This window comes from Myotis davidii, unplaced genomic scaffold, assembly GCF_000327345.1.
Source record: "Myotis davidii unplaced genomic scaffold, ASM32734v1 scaffold159, whole genome shotgun sequence".
Classification (NCBI taxonomy): Eukaryota; Metazoa; Chordata; class Mammalia; order Chiroptera; family Vespertilionidae; genus Myotis; species Myotis davidii.
Genome location: NW_006291231.1, coordinates 5,492,212 through 5,514,688, shown reverse-complemented (window position 1 = coordinate 5,514,688; position 22,477 = coordinate 5,492,212). Strand labels below are relative to the sequence as shown.

Here is a 22,477-nt window from a genome sequence, read left to right as displayed (position 1 = left end):
AGTGATCAAGGGAAGAGAAGGGTGAGCCAGGAGGTTGAAGTTTGATTCCTGGTCAGGGCATATGCCCCGGTTGTGGGCTCGACCCCCAGTAGGTGGGGCATGCAGGAGGCAGCTGATGGGTGATTCTCTCTCTTGTCACTGATGTTTCTATCTCTCTCTCTCCCTCTCCCCCCTCCTCTCTCTGAAATCAATAGAAACATATTATTACAAATATATATATAGAGAGAGAGAAGGGTGAGCCATGCGTTGGAGGTGGACTGCTTGTGAGACTGTGAAAGCAGGCACGACTGGAGAGGGATAAGACCCCTAAACCAGAACGTGCTGCCAGCGACAAATGCTAGCCATTCCTAGACTCACAGTAAATGCTTGTTGAATAAATGGATGGTCAGCAGGCAATTGGGAATATCTTGCTGGTGATCAGAGACATTCTAAATGCCAGTTAGATTGGAAGAGATCATTGTGGCCTATAAGTCAGCCTCACATACACTTCCACTTACCTACTGACCATTTTAGAAAATTTGTGACCTAATCAGCCAACAGATTTAAGGTGTATTGGACAAGTTTACTTTGGTAAGATGTTAAAAAATGAATCCATTCAACCTAAAGCCATTAGGACCCTACTTATGTAAGGAATAGAGAGATTAATTACTCACAGGCCCTGTTCTCACAGAGCTTGTAAAGATCTAATAAGATAGCATAAAATTTTCAGGCATTTAAAGTTTGTTAACATGTGCAATATTTATTCATGGTCCTCCGAAAACAAATTTAGCCTCAGAATCTTCCTAGTTACCATAGTTAGTCTGAACTTTGTTTCCATGTATTATAAGAAATTTATTATGATGTTGGGGTAGAACTACAGTAATTAATAGCCCCTTTTCTTGTGTTGTGTTTAAAGTACCCTTTTGCCCAGCTTAGGAGAAATAAACTCATTGAATTTTATCTTTTGCACACATGTAAAATTGTCCTTCTCAGATGAGGATGTGATATAGTAATATAGAGTATTCTCATGAAGACCTGTTAAATAATCCATTTCTCATGACTGGGATTTGTTCCCAGTAGTCGAGACACAGACTAGAAAGCATAGATTTCACTTTTGGCCTAAAAAAGAGTCATCCGTTTGAGTAAGGGGAAGGACAACAAGCCTAATGTTGACACCCGTTCTTCAGTTTCTGGACCCTTGTGTGGAGAGAAGTGTTTTCATAAGACTCAGACAGAATTCATTTCCATAGAGCGTTCTTAATGGCTCCTGTCAGAACAAAACAGCTGGGGAACATATGGTATCCATTTCCCTGTATCACTTGGAAAAAATTTCACATGTAAATAAAGCCAACATAAAAGAGTAGCCCTTTGAACCCACGACCTTATGCAATACATAAATATATTGGTACAATGCACTCGTTGTACTGGCCCACTAAGTTATGTGCCTTTAAAAATTCTTTATTACATCCTGAGATGCACATTTTCAAGAAGTTCCAAAGAAATTAAGGTAATTGGCAAAAATATTAGCAAACAGCATCACCTAACAAGTATGTATCTCAGAAATGTGAATATATATATATATATATATATACACTTCAGAAAATTAACAGATAAAATTAAAGGCATATTTACATATTATAAACTCTATGTCCATTATCTCTCTGTTGTTTTAAATAAGTAAGTAACCATGTGTTCTTGAAAGGAAGAGAGAAAAGAAAGCCTTGGCAAAAAATTTGGGCAGACTTTAGTTTTTTCATAGCTTTACATTTTCAGGTAGAAAGGGACATAGAAGGGATAGAAAAACTTCTAAATTTATAATGGACCAACTGGAATTAGTCTTTGCCTTTTGCATATTTACATTTCATGCATAACTTCAGAAAATCCAGCTCTTACTGGTAATTAGTGCTCCTCCAAGTTTATTAGCAGAAGTTCTTTCCCTTGTGAAATTAAGCTGTAAATCCCTGGGAAGGATGCACTTTGGGCATTTAAAAAGGAGGCTTAATGTGTTGTACAAAGTGAGATTCAAATCCAAATACTAGCGTTTGTTAATTGTCAGCTCTGTGCCAAGTCCTGTGTACAGCTAAGAGCCAGAGCCAACGAAAGGGAAGAGATGCAGCAGCACAAGAGCATGTCGATCCCTTCCTTCCTTCTGGAACATTCCCTACCTGTTCTGTACTGGACAGAATCCAAGCCTCACCTCACAGCTTATAATATTCTCCTTTTAGATTCTAAAATGCCAGAGCTAGAAGGGCCTCAGAGGAGGATCACATAGTGGAGACCCTCTGAAAACCCCTGCATAATTGAGGTCAGTCTTGGAGAAAGAACCCATCCACAGTTGTATGGCATTCAGGCTCAGAACATTCACTCTCTTCTCCTTAGCTTTGTTACAGAACCCTTCTGACTCCTCCTAGAACACATCCTAGCAGGAGGAAGGATGACCATGGTTTGAATTTTGGAAACTTTTATAACTCCTTCCAAACTTTTAATAACTCCCACTTTCACCCTCACAATCAGTGGTAGCCGGAGACTCTTGCAGAAGTTATAGACTGGAGTATACATACCTCCTGTCTCTTTTGTTGTGCCCAACAGCAAAGAACAGACACAAAAACATGCTTTGGGGTTAAAACCTTCCCATCTGCTGTTGTCCCAGAAGGATAGCTAGATGAGAGGTCCCTGGTTGGAGGGCATGTCCTGAAACCTCACCCCTTCGATGGGGGATGGTGTAAACTGAGTGGAAGGGGAGTAGGGATCTATCAACCGCTGGCCTCCGGTTTCCAGCGTCCTGGGTCATCTGTCATCTCGTCAGGGGAGTCTCCCCGAGAGGAAGCAGTATCCTGGTGTCTGAGGATGCTGCTCCACCATCCTGCACCGAGACGCTAACTGGGAGAAGTGGTGGTTCTTACCTTTCACCTCCAATGTGTTGCTGTTTCGCGTTATACTCCATCTCAACCAGACACTTACTCAAATGCAAACCGTATAGTGTTTATCTAAGCTTTGAACAGAAATAAGAACACACACACACACACACAGGCCTGCCTACCTCACCCTCCCTCTGCAACGTCCTTCTCCTCCTGTTTATTTCCAGCTTGTCAGACAGTGGAGGCAGCATCGAATCTTCAAGAGCTCAGTTCAGCTGCAAAGTGTCGGTGCACTATGTTGCTGTGTCGTATGCCGGGCAGCACCGGGAAATGCCCCTGAGCAGCGGTAGACTGGCGTGCTCAGGCTAGGGGGAGATGGGGTTGCGAACCCACGGCTTATCTCCCAGGGTCCTGTCAACTCCTGACCACTGCATTCCTCCGTGTTCTTTCCCGCATGCATCTAACCGATCACCTGGTGAATCACCCAGTCGGCCACCATTTGCCCAATATTAAACAAGTTAGCCCTCCTTTATACAGGCCTTCTTAGGTGACAGGGGTGTCTGTAGGCATGTGTGCATGTGTGTGTGTGTGTGTGTGGGTGCATGTGTGAATGTGTGCGCTTACATCCTTCCTCTCCCTAAACAGTCTGGAAGTGCATTTAACCCAGAGGACCCTGCCCTCCCATTCTACTCTCCAGGGTGGGGACAAGTATCCAGATCCTTGCCAGGCAGGTGCAGCTGTCCAGGGAACAGACCTAAATACCTGTCTGCGTTTGTTTTCTTCAGCTGTCGGCTTTCACCATTCCCACTGCTTTAATTAATTCTGAGCCGACATATCATAACGGTCTTCTCTTTCACTGTTTTCCAATGGTAAGTGCACTGTTTGTTTTATGATCCACGTTCTAAGTGGCCCCCTTACACAGGCGCTTACTTTGAGCATCACTTGAGTGGGCCGTGTCTGCCGGCCTGGCCAAGATGTTTTCAGTGTTTCAATGGAATAATCTCCTCTGACTTATTTTAACACAGTTTCTAGCTCCGGCTGGAATTGCAGCGTCACGACGCTTATTACGAACGCGCAGAAGCCCACAGGGATCGCGGACGTGTACAGTAAATTCCGCCCCGTGAAGCGCGTGTCCCCGCTGAAACATCAGCCGGAGACTCTGGACAACAACGAAAGTGATGACCAAAAGAACCAGAAGGCAGAGTACCAGAAAGGGGGGGACACTGACGCAGACCCCCAACCCGAAGAGCTCAGCCCCGGGGGAGACAGAGAGGGCGGCCCCCAGACGAAGACCACGGAGCCCAGCGCCTTGCTGGGCGAACTGGAGCACTATGACCTGGACATGGATGAGATTCTGGATGTGCCTTACATTAAATCCAGCCAACAGCTCGCCCCGTTCCCCAAGGCGGCTGCAGAAAAAAGAGTCTTGGGCTTATGCACAACCATCAACGGCCTTTCTGGCAAAGTCTGCGCGACAGGAAATGCTGAGAACTCACCGTCCAACACCACACCCTTCTGTGTCCTTTCTCCCGTGAAAAGCCCTCACCCGAGAAAAGCATCCTCTGTCCTCCGCGACCAGCCTAAGCTCTCCCCGGAAGACGCAGAGAGCTCGCCGCCGCTGGCCAAGTGTGGCTCTGCTGCCTATGAGCCGGAAAGCCAGAGCAAGGACTTCCTCAGCAAGGCCTTCAGTGATGCTCACAGCCGAAACGTGGAGAGGCCCCTGCCGGACTGCCAGCTCAGGACCTTCCACCTGCAGACCTCCGCAGCGGAGCCCAAACTGGAAGAGCAGGTCGGCGGCCTGAGCTGGACCAGCTCCCAAGGCCCCGAAGAAAGGACTGAGTATCTGCAAAAAGTAAAAAGCATCTTGAACATCGTTAAAGAAGGACAGATCTCTCTCCTGGTAAGTATGAGCACATTCAGCATCAATAGGAGTCATGCAGAGACTAGTGTGTCCGCTCCATTCGTTAATAACAGAATGAAGATGCATTGGTTCCCATTCTTTTTAAAAAATGTACCTTTATTATTGAAAGTATTACAGATGTCTCCTTCCCGATTGACCCCCTCCACCCTGGACCCACCCAACACCCAGGCCTTCACCACACTACTGTCTGTGTCCATGGGTGATGCAGTCTTTACTTGTGGTTTTAGTTAGGTGGTTTGACTTTAGAGTTTTAAAATAAAAATTTGGAGGTTAAGGCAGGGAAAAACAAATGACTGTAGAGGGAGTGTTATTTCACTTTAAGTTTGCATAAATTCAACTGGAATCAGGACACTTAATCTAATACAAAAACAAAACAGAAAAGCCCAGCACTTTCTCTCTCACTTGAATCTTAATGTCTTTCTTTTGCTTTCCAATGGTTTCCAGTGCTCTCACTCACTTCTTTGTGGGGATGTCAGTTTCTTGCCGAAGGTGGACCTGCCAGATACGTGAACAGAGGGTCTTCTGTTTTATCCTGATTATTATTCCGGAGAGTTGGACCAGGATGTTTGGAAGCATTTGCAGATAGATGCTTACCCTGGAGCTTGATTGCCCTCTGAGCCACATGGGGCTGTGACTAGTTCCAGCTCCGCATGTCTAGGGAGCATGAGGAAGCTTTTTCTAAAGACTCTAGACACAGAGTAACATGATGTAAGAAAAGTCTGTTCTGCTTAGGCTCAGGGAGCTGAAGTGAAATCACACTCCATCTGCCTGCCTTGTTCTTTTCTGGCTTCCAGACTTGGATGAAACAGTAGCAAGCCTGGGCTAATACAGTGATGTTAATTGAAGTCTCATTCAGGAAAACCATCACATCCTGGCAGTGTGATTCTACTTAGGTTAAAACCATGGGTAGATAAGTACAGTGTGTTTGCTGTATTATCACAAATCTTACTGTTATAATAGGATGATATGATTGAGTAATTTTAATAAAGTAATACTTTTTTTTCCCTCCTAAAAATGTCTTTTCCATTTCTCTTGGCTCTTCTTCTCTATTTCTCTTTGGTTCATTTCTTCCTTTTGTCCTTCCCATATTTCCCAAATGATTAGCACCTCTCAATTTAACAAACGGTCTTTATTGACCAGTTTGTACTCAGGGGATGACTTCACGGGAGGTGAGAAAACCAAAGGCAGGCAGCCTCCCGATGCCCCCAGAGCATGTCTGGGGATGGAAGTGTCTAGAGGGACCCTGGGAGCACTAGTCACAGCAGCCACCAGCTAGCTTGCAGTCCAAGCCAGTTCTCCATGGTTCAAGGCAAAGCAGATGGTTGAGAGATGTAGTTCATCCTTTCAACAAATGTACAGCAGGGAACGTAGCACAACCTGGCCCTCAGGACTTAGCATTGGAGTGGAGGGGAGAGACAGGGAACCTGCCAGTTACTATAAATGTCATCGCAGTGGTTTCCAGGCCAGCTTGGAACCCCCCCAAGCTTGCGACCTATCCCTGTCACCATGTCTCACATGAAAATAAGTCTCTTGAGCTTTTATGTTCTGAAGCATAATATAACAACGTAATGGAAAAGCATTAGAATTGCCGAAACCGGTTTGGCTCAGTGGATAGAGCGTCGGCCTGCGGACTGAAAGGGCCCCGGTTCGATTCCGGTCAAGGGCATGTACCTGGGTTGCGCGCACATCCCCAGTGGGAGATGTGCAGGAGGCAGCTGATCGATGTTTCTCTCTCATTGATGTTTCTAACTCTCTATTTCTATCTCTCTCCTTTCCTCTCTGTAAAAAATCAATAAAATATATTTTAAAAAAAAAAAGCATTAGAATTTATAGCAAGGAATTCTGACTTATCGGGCTCTAATGACTGTCACCAGGGCTCCTGGAAGGTTTTCTCTTCTTCTCAGCACCCAGAGCAAAACCCCCAGAGTGTGTCATTTGGATTTATTGACTTGAGTTTTTCCCATCTTCCTATTTGTACAGCCACACCTAGCTGCTGACAATCTAGACAAAATCCATGACGAAAGTGGAAACAATCTCTTACACATTGCCGCGTCGCAGGGCCACGCGGAGTGCCTGCAGCACCTCACTTCTTTGATGGGAGAAGATTTCCTCAATGAGCGGAATGCCGCGAAGTTGACTCCAGCGGGCCTGGCCATCAAGGTGAGTGGTTGGGGCTGGGCTCTCCACAGCTAAAAGTTAGATTTCTATTTTTTAAGATTCCTAGTGAGCTAAAGTGCTGGGATGGAGAGGGAGAGAAGAGTGCGATACCAAGCAAACAGCAAATGCACGTTATATTTAAGAGATGAATCATTTCACTCCCTAACTGCTTTGAGATTTTGAGACTGCATTCCAATTTATTGTGCAACGAGGGTGAGCTTCAAATCAGCTAGTAAAGAGAAAGGGCACTGGTCTCTTGCATTGCTGAGAACTTCTGTTATTCATGGAGACTGCAGTTTAGACTCTGAACTGTACCTGGATCTATTGGAGGCTGTTTTATTTTCCCCTGATGTGAGTATAATGAATAAGACAAAGAGGTAGTAGCCCTCAGGAGTATTTTAGACAATGAAGTGGGCTTCTCGCAGATCATATCTGAAGCTTAGGTGTCTTCAGGATCATGCGTTGTTTGGAATATCGGTGCCGAGTGTGTGTTTAGCTACTGCAGAGCATAGTAGGCTCTGTGTCAAAACTACACAAATTAATGCTGACTGGGACAGAGATAAACCCTGGAAACTGTGATACTGAAAGACATGGTCTTTTTTAGCCTTGCAGTGAGCACCTCTGTGAAATATATCACACATCACTAGGAGGTTAGCTATTAAACTAAAATTACTTTTAAGGACTTTGGCAAATAAATGTGGAATTCAGTCATATTTATTACGAAGCTAGAAATGAAGTTTAGGGAAATATAATACATCTTGTACTTCACATAATAATGTCTTCTGAAAGCTGAATAATCATAACTTTTATTAATGAAATTATATTGAAATTTATTAGGGGAACTTACTAGCTAAAGAAATCTACTTATGAAATCACCAAAGAACATATAACATTTTTTAAAATATATTTTGTTGATTTTTTAGAGAGAGGAAGGAAGAGGGATAGAGAGTTAGAAACATCGATCAGCTGCCTCCTGCACACCCCCTACTGGGAATGTGCCCGCAACCAAGGTACATGCCCTTGACCAGAATAGAACCTGGGACCCTTGAGTCTGCAGGCCGACGCTCTATCCACTGAGCCAAACCGGTTATGGCCATATAACATTTAAAAGCAAGCCATTGCTGTCTTACCCCTAATATATCTTTTATGCAAATCTGAATTTTTATACCTTTATTTACCATTTAGTAAAGTCTTATATATTAAAAGTTGTTTTCTGTTTTATTTAGTTTTACCCAATTATAAGGTATTATTTCAAAGATAGTGTAAAAAATAATTTTTTGGTAAAACAACAAGCTCAGTGAATATCATTTTTCTTTAGTTGTGATACTATGTCAAATTAAGAGCTGACCTGCAGGCAACCATCACGAAGAAAGAGAAACCAAATGTGAAGTCAAGGTTCAGCATAGTTGAGTTCAACAATATGTACCAAGTCCATTGGGTACTGTGTTAGGTGATGGTAATAAAACTTTGAATGAGACATAATCCCTTTTCTTAAGAAGCTGATAGCCCAGTGGATAAGGTGGGTACATTATCATCAATTCAAGTGTAGATGGAAAATTCAAGATCTAGCCCATTGTCAGAGTCCTGTGGGAAGATAGGGGTTGGGTCTGGTCATCAATGGGCACGTGCCAGCAATGAATAAAATATTCTTGCAATGCCAATGAACATTGACATTAGAACACTACATGTTTTAGTGTTTATAAAATATTTATAACTTCTAATGTATAGTTTTCCTGACTCATGCTAAATTATTGAATATATTCTAACTATACTAGTACAGTTGGATGAAAAATGTTTTCATAATTTATATGCCCTAGTCCTGTTTTGATAAGTTAAGAACCTTTAAAGTAATAAGGTACATAAGAAACTTAATGGTCATTAAGCTAACCCTGGACATAAACTCCCTCTGTGGTATCCATAGTAAGTGTTATTCGTTCTTGAACTCCTCCAGTCAACATAGTATTGCCATAACACAATCAGTAGGCAAAACCTGGCACTTTTGTTTGTTTTAATGAAGAACACATACAAACCCATAAGACTCAAAGATTTTATAGATTTGGGGCCCCAGCCTTTTCTTCTGGACATTGATTTGAGAAATGGAAGTTTTCTTCTATGCTTTCATTCAACCTAGATTTCACAAAAGCAGTAAACACAAATATTTTATAACCAGTGCCACTCTCTTTAGAAATCTGTCTTGACATATGTCCTACTTTGGTGTATTCAGTGTAGTTGGAGAACATGAATCCGGAGAGAGTCCTAAGAAGTCTGCATTTTCTGTTTTAGGAGCTTGTTTTGAACACCAGTATCAGGCTGGTGGTGTTCCACCTCATAAAGCACAGTTCTGACAGCCCTGTTGTCATTCAAGCAAACAAACTTGGTAAAAGGGGCAGAAGTTACTCAGATCATATGACTTGAAGCAGACAGGAAGCAGAGGCAGAGACAGAGTATCAAATAAAAAGATTACCTGAGGAGGGGGAAAAAAGGAGCTTTGAAGAAATACCAAGGCTTAAGAACATCTCTCTCCCACTCATAAACTCTTTAAATGGAACATCATAAATTCTTGCCACTTACATGCAGAATTTATTGGGTGTTTTCTGGGCGACCCAACACTAGATACTGTAGGAATTCAGAGCATTACTGAGGGCCCTTTGGAAAGACAATTTCTATAAGGTGTAAGCATTGTGTTTTCTAAAATGGGGCTATAACAAGAAATTATTTTAGGAGCTAAACAGACTGGGAATGAAATTACTTTAATTACTTTTTCTCATTCAGTCCCTCTGATGAAGCTCTAAGAGAAAACGTTGGTTTGGTGAGAAAAATGACTTCAACCAACTGACATTCCTTTATAACATACAGTGAGTGACCCCAGGCGCAGAGACTAGCAGGCAAAAACTCCCACTAGAATTTAATAACATTTTTTGTTTTCTTGGTATTTCTATTTGTGGCAGGTGATATTGCTTTCAAACCCATACTAGTGATATATTTATTTTTGCCCTATTTAAAGGTTGCATTCTTGAATAAGTCTACCTACTAGGCATGTAACAAAGCATTCTACCCAACAACAGCAGAGTTCTTCTCAAGTGCACATTGAACATTTTCCAGAATAAACCGTATGTTAGACCATAAAACAGGTTTCAATAAATTTAAAATGATTGAAATCATATGAAGTATGTTCTTCAACCATATGGAATGCAATTAGGAATCAATAACAGACGGAATTTTGGGATATTCACAAGTATATGGAATTAACTCTAAAATAATCATTGCATCAAAGAAGAAATTACAAGGGAAATTGAAAAATAATTGGAAATGAATGAAAATGCAACATTAAGGAGCTAAAGCAGTGCTTAAATGGGAAATTTATAGCTATAAATGTCGATGTTAAAGAAAGAGGAAAAAAGATAGCAAATCAATAGCCTAACCTTCTACTTTAGGGAACTACAAAAAGAAAAGCAAACTAAATTCAAAGCAAACATAAGGGAGGAAATAAAAACATCCAAGTGGAAATAAATGAAATAGAGAATAGAAAAACAATAGAGAAAATCATCAAAACCCAATTTAGTTCTATGAAAAGATAAAAAAATTAATAAACCTTTAGTTAGACCAAGAGAAAAGACCCAATTATTAAAATCAGAAATGTTGCCTCTTATTTCTGTATTCTGTGTAAATGCCAGTTTATATAAACTGTCTTGCCTAAGAGATGCTCAATATGGTCCCATTCCTTTCTTCATCCAGAGGGAATGAAGCACATTATATCAGTGTGATTTTTTAAATCCTGGTAGAAAACACTTGGCAGTGTTCAAATTATATAACTCAAGGAAAGTCAGTAATGAAGGATTTATATACCAGAGGAGGGTGGGTAGGGTGTAGGAAGCCCACAATATCTGGGGGTCACAACCAGAGCACAGTTACCACCCCAGAGCCTGAAGGGATTGGGAAAGGACATGAGAGAGAGATGGCTGCATAGAAGACTGGCTGACCTTTGACCTTTGACTGTCATTGGTTCAGCCAGCCAATGACAACCCCATAGAGGGGGAACGGGAGCCAGGAGCAGAGGGAATCTCAAACTCACTCTCCTTTCTTGGTCTCTTGCCAAAACTCTCCATCAGTCAAAACGAGCCAGAAGCCAGGGGGCACGGGTGCCAATGCATTCAGATCAGCCTCTCCAGGCAGCAAGGAGGGCAGAGAGGGAGGCAATAGATGTGAATGAGGCACCAGGAAGCTGTTCAATAAACCCCCGGTTGGTTATGCTAGATATTCCAAATGGAGGGAATAGACTCTGCGTGTGTATACTTGTGAGATGACTCCTTGAAACTCTGTAGCAGTAAATGAAGAATGAGCAGATTACCTCCCCTGTCTTGTTTTTAGAGTAGACTTCCCTGAGCTCATGCCATAGTAGCTCTTTATTCCTCTGCTGGGTCCCACACCATGCAAACCCGGGAAGCAGCTGAATGCCTCATTTGTCTTACAGAGTGAGTGTCTCAGAGAGCACTTTGATAGGATAAGGTGGCAAGTGTTGTGTGCTTAGTAAGCTGACGTGCTTCGTCTCATTTGATCTCCACAGCACGTTTATGAGGTGGTTACTGCTCACCCCGCTGTTTCACAGAGGGGAAAATTGAGTATCAGAGAGGTGACGTAGCTTGATCAAGGTCTTGTAACTAAGTGGTAAATTAAGGACTTAAATCCATTACAAAGTCTGGGTCTTGGTCACTAGGTTATATATATCACAACCACATTCCTGGATCGCACAGTGTGGGACCTCGACACAGGAGGGAAGAGCTCTGGTGGACACAAGTCAGGGAAGCCTTCAGGGAAAGTAGCATTGGGGCCAGTAGACTGGAATTACTTTGTCTTTCTTTAGTTTGTTGATGGGCATCCAAAATGTGATATATGCATGTAATGGAATACTTCTCAGCAATAAAAAGGGATGAATTATTAATATAAGCCATAGCTTGGATGAATCTCAGAAGCATTATGCTGAATGAAAGAAGCCAGATGCAAAAGAGAGATAAAATTTTATGGTGATAGAAACCATACCAGGGGTTGCCTCGGGCAAAGGTGAGGGGAATGAGAGCAAAAGGCTAGCAGAAATGTTTTGGGGTGGGGTGATGGAAATGTTCTAATCTTGATTGGACTTGTAGATACAAGTGAGTATTTGTTTGCCAAAATTCATCAAACTGTGTATTTTAAAAGGGTACATTTTATCGTACACAGATTATACCTTAATACAGTAACTTTAAAATAACTGATGAAAATTATGAAAATGTGCTTAAATAAATTCTATCGTTTATTTAGACCCAGAGCCACATATCAGAAATATAATAGGCGATATACCTATGTTGTAAATAAAGTCTGATACAAAAGTAAAAATTAAATTTCTTTCTTCTTCCCTTTTTTCTAAAATCTAGAATGGTCAGTTAGAGTGCGTGCGCTGGATGGTGAGTGAAACGGAAGCCATTGCAGAACTGAGTTGTTCTAAGGATTTCCCAAGCCTTATTCATTATGCAGGTGGCTTTGGCCAGGTATGAAGAATTTTTAATTATCAGATTTATAAGCAATCACATTCACTGAGCATTTTAATGAAAAAATGTTCTAAAACAACTTAAAATTCCATAGGAGGATATTAGATAAATAATGAAGCTATATTTATATGATGAAATTTTATAGGAAAATGTCCATTATATAATATTTAGGTTAAAATTTATGATACAAAACTGTTCCTGTAATTGGGTACCAAATTTGAACTTTGGAGAGAGAGAGAAAGAGAAACAGGTAATAAGACTAAAAAAAAAATTGTGTCACTGCTATTTATAGTAGTTATCACTCAGAGTGGAATTACATGTGGCTTTTTTTCTTTTGTATTTTTAAGTGTTTTCCAAATTTTCTACAATAAAAACATTTAACTTCTGTCAAGAAGAAAGCTGATATTCTCTTTTTAGTGATGAGAGAGAGAGAGAGAGAGAGAGAGAGAGAGAGAGAGAGAGAGAAATTTATTGTTCCACTTATCCATGCATGGATTGGTTGCTGCTTGTATGTGCCCTGACTGTAGCCTTGGAGGGAATGAATATAAATTATCTTATTAAAAAAAGTTGGACCACAAAATGCCAATCTCAGTCTTTGAAAAATAAATAAAGTCAGCACTATATTAAAATAGACTCACTCATATTTGTTTGTGGCAAAGAAAATTGCTTCTCATGCATATAACCGTATCCCCTTTGGCTTCATAAACTTTCCGCAGTGGCAGTAAATTGTGATATTGTCAACAAGAGATTATGCTTTTTCAAGCATGACAATTTCAAGTTCAAAAAACTGACTTGGAGAATATTACTACAGTCTTTTTTTTTTTAGTGGGAGTCTTCGTGACTTCAATTAAAATATATATTAATATGTACTGTTTTCCATATGTTACCAGGCACCATGCCATTAGAATTTGTGTACATTACCTACTTATTCCTTAAAACAACCCTGTTAGGTCATGTTTTTGTCCCCACTCTATACTATAGAGGGGACTGAAGCAAGACCGCTAAGTGACTTGCCCAAGTCTCAAGGCTAGTAAGAGCAAAGACCGGATCTCAAGTCCTCTGACTTCGGGGCTAGATTCTGTTTTCTCTCTCTGTAATTTGTAAAACTCACTCACAGTGGCATTGATTTAGCCGCAGAAATCTTTTTTACCATTTTATCTAACAATACTTTGTGATATATAGAGTACCTGTTGCAGCTCATTGAAGAAGTGAGCACCTGTACTAAGTTTAGAAAATGAAGAAAAGAGCAGGAAGAACATTTAAAATTTGTAGAAGCCACTGTCTTTGAAAGGATTACTCCATTTTGTGTGTGTATTGTACAGCCATGGTATCCTACAAACAATCGTAATAGTTAATAAGCATTTGCTAAGGCTGTCCCTCCCCCATTTTTTTGACTTACACTGGCAAAGAGCAGAAGACAATTTTCAAATGACCAGAATAATTTAATCACTGCTAATCTTTAGAAATAGTCTTCAGTATAAAATAGAATTTAGTTTATTCTCAAATTGTTAGAATAATTGTCTCATGTCCCTGATTTGATGTGCTTATATAAAGTCTAACAAGGAATTTTGATATTAGAGAAACGCTGCCTGCACTTTTGGTCAAGTTTGCCAAAGAAAAGGAAGAAAGGATCGCATGCCTGTTCTGAGACTCTAAGTAAATAATTGGGCATCCGGCCTTCTTTGTCTTGGGAAATGTTGCTTATATATGCCAGTTTCCCTGCTCAACTCTCACAGCAGGTTTCTCATAATTTGGAAGCTATTGGGACAGAACAAAGGAGAGTGCCCTTTCTGGGACTGGTTGGGTGATAGCGTGGCTTACTTGGCTGAATGAGAGGAAAAGATGGAAATTACTGACCTACGTGATGAGCGGTGTCAGACATTTGCTTCATGCTAATAGCAATCTTCAGGTTGTTATTTCAAGCTGATAAGCATTTTTAATGACCTCAAGTACAGCTCTGAGCAGGGCAGCCCAGCAGCGCCCTCGGGAGAGCATTCCTACCCGAGGGGAAAATGGAGAAACCCATTAGATCTGTGAATTCTGTCCAGCCATCCTACATCGCCACAGCGACTTATATAACAGATAACCTGCAGAGATGCTGAACTTGGAACTGTGACAAGGCTAATATTTTCTCAAGGAAGACTGTTATTGAACAGTTTTCTAATGGATTCAGCACATGCAAGTTTTTCTACATCAAGCAGGCACTTGAGTGTGCTCTGGTTTTGTTTCCTTAGTAAATACCTCTGAAAAGGATAGTACAGAGAAAAATTCCTCTCCTGGTTTATTTTAGTTGCCCTCTGCCCCTCATACAGATTCTTAAAGAATGGGCTCCCTTTGACTCCCAATTTGTGTCCTTTTTTTTTAAATAAAAATTTACCGTTAAAGACTCCAGTACCACAGGTAGGCAGCAGTTTTTAGTAGTGTCCTGCAGTGATAGAGCTTTGGGTGATAGGAATTGATTTTCCTCATCTTGACACATGAAGTCTCAGAGGGTGCAATTATTTCATTGCCTGATTGTACCTAACAGAGCCAGCCCAGGGAGCGTGAAGGTGAGAGCCTCGGGGAGGCTCAGGAATGAGCGGGGATGGCCTCGAGAGGCCTGCTTTGCTGTCCCTTGAGACTGAATTGTCTCAAGTCAAGGCTACCACCTGTGTAATTTGGGCTGCTTTATTCGCACGCGAAGGTTCAGATGGTCTCATCCAGCACAGCTCTCGCCCTCAGCTGCTTGGGGCTTCAGCCTGTTTTGCATTGGTCGCTGCTTCAGTGGGCTGTTACGTTCACCTTCAAACCTGTGATCATTTTGTTTCTGAAGGATTCACATGACTTTTTTAGTCAGGAGATTCTGCTGCAAGAACAATCTTCATCATAGCAATGGGCATTTACCAAGAGTACCTTTGTCCACACTCTGGTGTTCATTCTCCTTTGTAAATGTTTGCCCCTTTGCCCTGACCGGTTTGGCTCAGTAGATAGAGCGTCGGCCTGCGGACTGAAGGGTCCGGGGTTCGATTCCAGCCAAGGGCATGTACCTTGGTTGCGGGCACATCCCCAGTAGGGGGCGTACAGGAGGCAGCTGATCGATGGTTCTCTCTCATCCATGTTTCTAGCTCTCTATCCCTCTCCCTTCCTCTCTGTAAAAATCAATAAAATATATTTTTAAAAAATGTTTGCCCTGGTACAGATTTGGGTGGGTGGGGGCATGGGCACTTTTTGAAAAAAAAGAAAAGGCTTAGCAATTCCTAGGAATGGCCGTGAACAGTGATAGATATTGATGAGGGGGAATGCTTCCGCAGGTTGTGTTACTGTTTTTCCACAATTTACTTTTAAAAGGGGAAGTAATCCTTTGACTTTATTGTTTCACCATCATGGGGTAGAAATAAGTAAACACACTGAGAGTGCTGCAATTGCAGATGAAAGCAAAACAGAAAAACCTTTGATTAGCATGAGAATCCATCTGCTCTCCGAGGACCTATCTGGGAAAAATCATAACCAACACGGAGCCCCATGACACCACAGACTGACAGGCAGCTAACCATGGTTTCTGGGGCCCAAAGGGTGCAAAGCAAGGGTGTCATTTATGGAGCCAGGGCTCATGGGCATTGCGTAGTTGTGAATATTCATACTCAGAAGTTAGAAAACAGAGTTATGGAGAACATTGACTTCTGAGTCAAGTGTCTGTGTTTAAACCTTAGCTTTACCACTTACTAGCTCAATGGCCTTGATACATTTTTTTTTTAAAGAAAAGGTCTCCCTGGACCTCAGTTTCTTCATCTTTAAAATGGAGATAATAGCCCTGGTTGGTGTTCAGTGGTTAGAGCCTCAGCTCGAGGACTGGAAGGGTCAAGGATTTGATTCCAGTCAAAGGGCATGCACCTGGTTTGCAGGTTCGATCCCCAGCCCTGGTCAGGGTACCTGTGGGAGGCAACCAATCACAATCAATCAATGTGCCTCTCTCACATCCATGTTTTTCCATCTTTCTCCTCCCTCCCTTTCACTCTCTCTAAAAAATAAATGGAAAAAATATCCTCAAGTGAAGATTTTTTTAAAAATGGAGTTAATAGAAGTTTCCTCACAGGATTGCTCTGAGAACTAAATGAGAAAAGCCACATGAACCTCTGCCCATTGTGGACATATAGTCGATAAATGTTGACTATTATGATTAGATGGCTTCCAATTTATTATTTTTATTGCTATCAATATTACTTAGTTTATTTCGCCATAAGTAAAATATAAGAAAAATTTACCAAAGAATTATTCAGTTCTTAATCAATTCTTATATGTACTTTCCCCCCCACATTTTACTATCTCTAGATTCTACATTTATCTCACAATAAATGACATTATGAAATCATTACTAGCCATTTACTTTACATTTTAACATCTTAGACCAGAATGAATCTTATAAGTGAGGATGTATTAGATTTGATGATATATGACCACAGGGAACGCTCCTCCTTCAACAATTATGGTTGCATCAAAAACTGCAGGGATTTTATTCATTCCAATAATAACCTGAAGCATACTTTTCAACTACATTTTTATTAGACTTTGTTCGGCAATCTCAAAAATTACATATATTAATTAATTGCCTCTTTAAACAATTGCATTGTCTTTAAGAAAAGCGTAGACATTCCCAGAAGATGAAACTAGTAGATGAATGAAGTGTTCAGTCAATAATGAAAGTTGAATGGCTATAGATAGATGTGTGGGTAGATGGATAGAATAAGTGGGAGAGGCATGCTGTTAAACAGAAATAATACAGAAGAACCTCTCCATCCATGTGACTGCATTGAATGCTCTCTGAAAGCAATACTTTTAGGAAAAATGAAGCTTGGAAGCTGCATTCTTCCTCCAACATCTTCTAGGAGGAGCAGGGGTAGTGATAGGTAGGTGTTAGATGTTAAAGGTCTTAGAGAGAAGAGGTGGACACCATGGTAAATATGCATTCATCAAGGGCCTTCTTAATTGGAGAAAACAGCTGTATTTGTTCGGTTCTCCTTACTAGGTATTTAAGTTTAAATTGTCTAAATTGTAGGATCTCTACAATGAAATAAGAGCAGAAAGCAACTTTCCTCTGAAAGCGGATGCTCAATGCTTTTACCAAAACCAGGGATTCTAGCTATCTCCATGTCCATATCAGAAATCCTAGATGTTAGAACTGAAATCCTAGATGTTAGAAATCCCAAGTTGTTAGAACAGGTATATAGTCATCTAGACCCTTTTGGTAATCGTAGAAGAGATGTTTGTTTCTAATATAATATCTCAGTGGGCAAGCCAATGGCTTATTTTTTTATTAAAATAAATTGTCCAATGCAGAACACAAAACTGAACTTGAGGTGCTGGGCAAAGGCCTGTCTTATTGTGAACAATCAAGTGATGGTCCTTCCTTTGTGTAAGTCTTGCCTATTGAATTGGGTGAGATCTTTCATTGTCAGGAAGAAAGAGTTACCCATGCCATCACAAGAAGACAGGTCATTGTAACAATATAGTCTGAACCTGACTTGGAGAGCCATCAGGAGCCAAGGCAACTCTTGCCTCACACAGACTTGTTCTCCCAGATTATCAACCCCTGCATTCATCAAGGGCCTTCTTAGTTGGAGAAAACAGGTGGCTAGATTCTTTCCCAGATTTCTACAAAGGAAAAATTCCTAGTCATATGAAATGCAGTATTCCATTTCCTACCACCCCATTTCTGAAAGTCAGAGCTCTGTGAATTACTGTAAAGTGCATTTTCCATGCTTGTGGAATAAACATATCCACTATAATATCTTATTGAGTCTGAAAAATATGAAAATATGCCTGACCAGAAGGTACCTATAAAACATTTCTAAATATCTTGAACTCCTCTGAACGTTACTTTCTAAAGAAAAGAGCTGCTAGAATATCAGGAAATAGTTATTTTTTTTCAGTTTTCTAATTCATAAAATAAAAGTGTGTGAGTTGGATGAGTCGCTGAACTCTCTCGCACTCGGCATATGATGATCCCATGATTTAATATTGTGGAGTAAGCCCAAGTCACCACAGGCTTGAGGATGACCTGCTGGAGATGGCAAGACTGCCTTTTGCATCTGCGAAGTTGCAGCAGCCTGCCCTCTTGATGTTTCTATGCCTCAGCCATCAATTTTGAACCGGGTGGTATGTCCTTTACCCTGAGACACGTCCACTCATCAGCATCTTTTAAGGAATTAAGTTGATCATATGGTGCAATCATCTGTCTCCAAATAAAAATAATCAATTAGGAAACGTAAAGCAAATTGTCCTCCTCTATGCATGTGAAAGATCACCTGCTCTGGTTCAAATTTCAGCTCCAACTTTCCCCAAGTTTGTCTCTAAAGAAGAGGGTTGAGCCTATCGGTAGATCCTCATCCCAATTCTACCTCCCAGCTTGGCCTCGAGGCTCTGTTCCACCTCCTGCTCTAGGGATGCGGGAGGTTTCACTTTCTACAAGGTCTGCCTGTGTTTGCAGCTAACACTTCACTCTGCTTTCCTTGGGTGCATTCTTGCTAGGCTGTAGGCATCAATTACATTTTTCTCTTCTTGCTCTTTAGGGGTCTTACTCCCTGCTTGCTCATGTGGAAAAAGTGTGGTGCAAATGTTCAGTCTGTCCCCGATGCCCCAGATGCCTTCATAAACAGTGCCCTGCTCCCCACATGACGGGTGAAACATTAAAGGAGCTGGCTGTTTTTATCCAACATTCCTTTAGCAGATTAGTTGGCATGTTCAGAAGGTGAAGGCAAATTTAATCCAGAAAAGTATAAAAGTTCATGACCAGCCCGAGCAAATAACTGGAAATAAAGCCTTTAAAAGGCTAAGGAGAGGTTCAAGGCTCTTTCAAACACATGATCATCTTTTGAAATGTCAGATTCCACTCACGAAACTCCATGCTGTTGTTTTTACCACTCTCATATTTTTTTTAACATTTTATTTCATTTTTCTATTTTAAAACAGTGAAATCCCATCCCCCTGCTTTCTGCCTGGGCCAAACATAACAGGAAAATACCACAAAGACTCCGTGGGTAAAATGCAAAGGGATTCTGGTAACACACACCGACTGCTCTGTGTCTCTGCTTTTGAAAGTTTGTGTTCAGAGCCATCGGTGCCTTCCTCTGAATGTGGAAGAAGAGAAAGCTTTGCCTTCAAAACATGACCAATACGTGGTCAGAAAAATCAAGAGGGTGCCAGTTGTATTTTGGTGGGGTTCTCTTAGACTCGGCAACTCAAGGTGTTGACTCCTTTCGTAAGCCTGTTGATTGCAGGAGCTTTGGGATTAGGAAGGTCTGGTGGAAGCATTATAAGTTTAAAAGTGGGAGCTAGCTGTCTCACGAGTTCAATGTTTTATAATAATATTCTGGAAGCCTACAGACAGTATAACAAAGTAGCAAAAACATGGCCTGGGGCTCAAAAGACCTGGATTCTGGTTTCTACATTGGATCTGTCTAGCGTGGAGACTTTGAGGATGTCCACAAACTTTCAGCAAATCAACTCTCCCATCTATAGAACACTAAGTAAAAGAAGAGCAATTCTGAGATAACTTCCTGCTCTTACACTTCGCTGAGCATTCCTCTTTCATTGACTTCAGAGAGCCATAGATTTTTCAGTTCACCCTGCATGGGAATTATCCCTTGATATGGTAAGGGTGGTTATGTCCTGTCTTCACAATTTGGGGTTTTTGTTTCCCTCTGACTTTATATTAGATTTCTCCACATGATATTCCATTAATTCCAACTCTCTTTGTGTTTATAGGAAAAGATTCTTCTGTGGCTTCTTCAGTTCATGCAAGAACAAGGTATCTCATTGGACGAAGTGGACCAGGATGGCAACAGTGCAGTTCATGTAGCCTCTCAGCATGGCTACCTCGGGTGCATACAGGTACACAGGTCCTGCTACTTGGAAGAGCAAAATGCATTTATCAAGTAATTTAAAAAAAGGAAATTCTGTTCAATCCACTGGGAGAATGGATTAAATCAGCTTTTCCTATTGTAGTAGATGATAATAAATTATATAGTTATATTTGTATTTTCACAAATCCACACAGATAGAAGCAGAATAGCCCTATAAGATTCTCCTTGAATGTCACAGGATGCTGAGGACAATAGACATTAAGTACCTCCATGTTCTCAAGACAGTGGGAAATCAGTACCAGACTGACAACTCTCAGTCTCTCAAAGGGCAGACCGTTCTTGCTACCATTGGCACATAAAATAGGACAGATTTATGAAAAATAGGACAGATTTTTTAAGAATGGGTTAGAGCAGTGGTTCTCAACCTTCTGGCCCTTTAAATACAGTTCCTCATGTTGTGACCCAACCATAAAATTATTTTTGTTGCTACTTCATAACTGTAATGTTGCTACTGTTAGGAATCATAATGTAAATATCTGATATGCAGTCTGGTCTTAGGTGACCCCTGTGAAAGGGTCGTTTAACTGCCAAAGGGGTTGCGACACACAGGTTGAGAACTGCTGGGTCAGAGGAATTCTTTGGAGAAAGGAGCAGTGGGTTAGAGAGAGTGTGTTGTAGTCTTTCCCTGTAGCAGGACTGAGCTTCTCAAATGCATTTAAATGGGCCCACAGTTGATAACAGGAAGGACTCAGCTATGGATCCCCTCAGCTGTTGGGCAGACTAGCCATGGCCTTGGTTGACCAGCCACTCTACCCACCGGCCTCAGGGGGCCTCATCTTTTTAGCTGAGTATGCCTTACCAGTATTACTATAATCTATGAGTGCAATGATGTAAAGAGGTTGGGGAACAGAACCACAGGAGAGGGGAGGGAGGTTCTCCCCCTGTCCCAAACCACATGAGGGGCATCAGAGAGGGCTTCTTAGAGAGGGTAGGATTTCCACAAGAGGAGTTGGCACCTTATCCCTCAGCCAAATGCAGAGCTGCACGAAATTGAGCTTGCCCAGGTGCCGCCATCATAACAGCACACAGTAAGAGGACCAAGCAAGGGTCTTCATGCGAATGGAAAAGCCAGGTAGACCTCTTCACCCAGAAAAGAGCATTCAGACTTCAAGTGACAAAGCAAAGAGAGAGGGCAGCTGAAGAGTCAGGAGAAGAGCAGGCAGAAGAGGAGTGACAGTGTGACGGGAAGAAAGGCTGGAAATCAGAAACAGGGTTTAGATGTGGCCTTGAATTTAATTTATGAACAGGAATCACGGTTACCAGAATCAGACCAATCACGCCATTCTTATCATTGAAAATGACTCAACACCTGTGGCTTTGTTCCCACTCCTTGAGCAGAGCCGTTGAGAGCATGTGGTTGACAGCCAGGGTGAGAGAAAGTACCTCTGCTTCACAAGTTCACACAGTGCAAATATGTTATGTGGACATAACAACTCTAAGAAAGCAACACTCTTCGTTGCCTTATGTGTTGTTTCTTTTACTGCAAACTTAATGTGCTCATTTATTTAGCAGGTATTTATTAGGGTCCTACTGCGTGCAAGGCAGACTGTTTCTGATAAGAGAAAACTGGGCAGTGAGAACCAGTTGATCAGGAAAGTAGAGAGGACTCAGGAAATGACATGAGACGATATGGAAAAGCTATAAAGTAAAAGGCAGAGAATTATTTTTTTTAAAGCAGCTCTCTAGAGTTTCCACCCACATACAACTGCTGTTTGGAGAGCTAAATTGATAGAAAATATTCCAAATGTTCAAAAGTTCCCCCACTAATGTTGGCAAAGGATAAAACTTCTAATTTAAGGCCCCAAGTTGTAAAAGGAGTGATGAGAAATTGGAGAGAAATTTAAATTATTACCAGGATCTGCAGGAAGATGAAAGGAGTAGCATTATTTTTTGTGGAAGAAAAATAATCAAATAAAAATGGAAAACGTTATTTTTCCATTTAACAAAACACTCCAATATTTAATAGTCTTGAAATAAACTTTTTTATCAGCTAGTAAATGACGAAAGCCAAAGAAAACCAGCTGATATCACCAATTCCGTTTGAGATTTCAGTTATTTTTCTTTTTAATATGTGAGGAGAGGCAGTCTGTCCTTTCAGAACATTCATCACTCCACTTAGCACAAATGATACTTTTGGCGCTC

General features: G+C 41.2%; 1 protein-coding gene across 3 annotated transcripts in view; it reads left to right on the top strand.

Annotated features, from left to right (window-relative positions):
* SNCAIP (synuclein alpha interacting protein) overlaps positions 1–22,477 on the top strand; it is a 139,141-nt gene that overhangs the window by 99,505 nt on the left and 17,159 nt on the right. For all 3 annotated transcript variants that reach the window (XM_006764391.2, XM_015564384.1, XM_015564383.1), the window contains exons 4-7: positions 3,863–4,737; positions 6,739–6,918; positions 12,324–12,437; positions 20,178–20,303. In XM_006764391.2, coding sequence (XP_006764454.1) covers positions 3,863–4,737; positions 6,739–6,918; positions 12,324–12,437; positions 20,178–20,303 — 1,295 coding nt within the window. The remainder of the gene's footprint in view (positions 1–3,862; positions 4,738–6,738; positions 6,919–12,323; positions 12,438–20,177; positions 20,304–22,477) is intronic.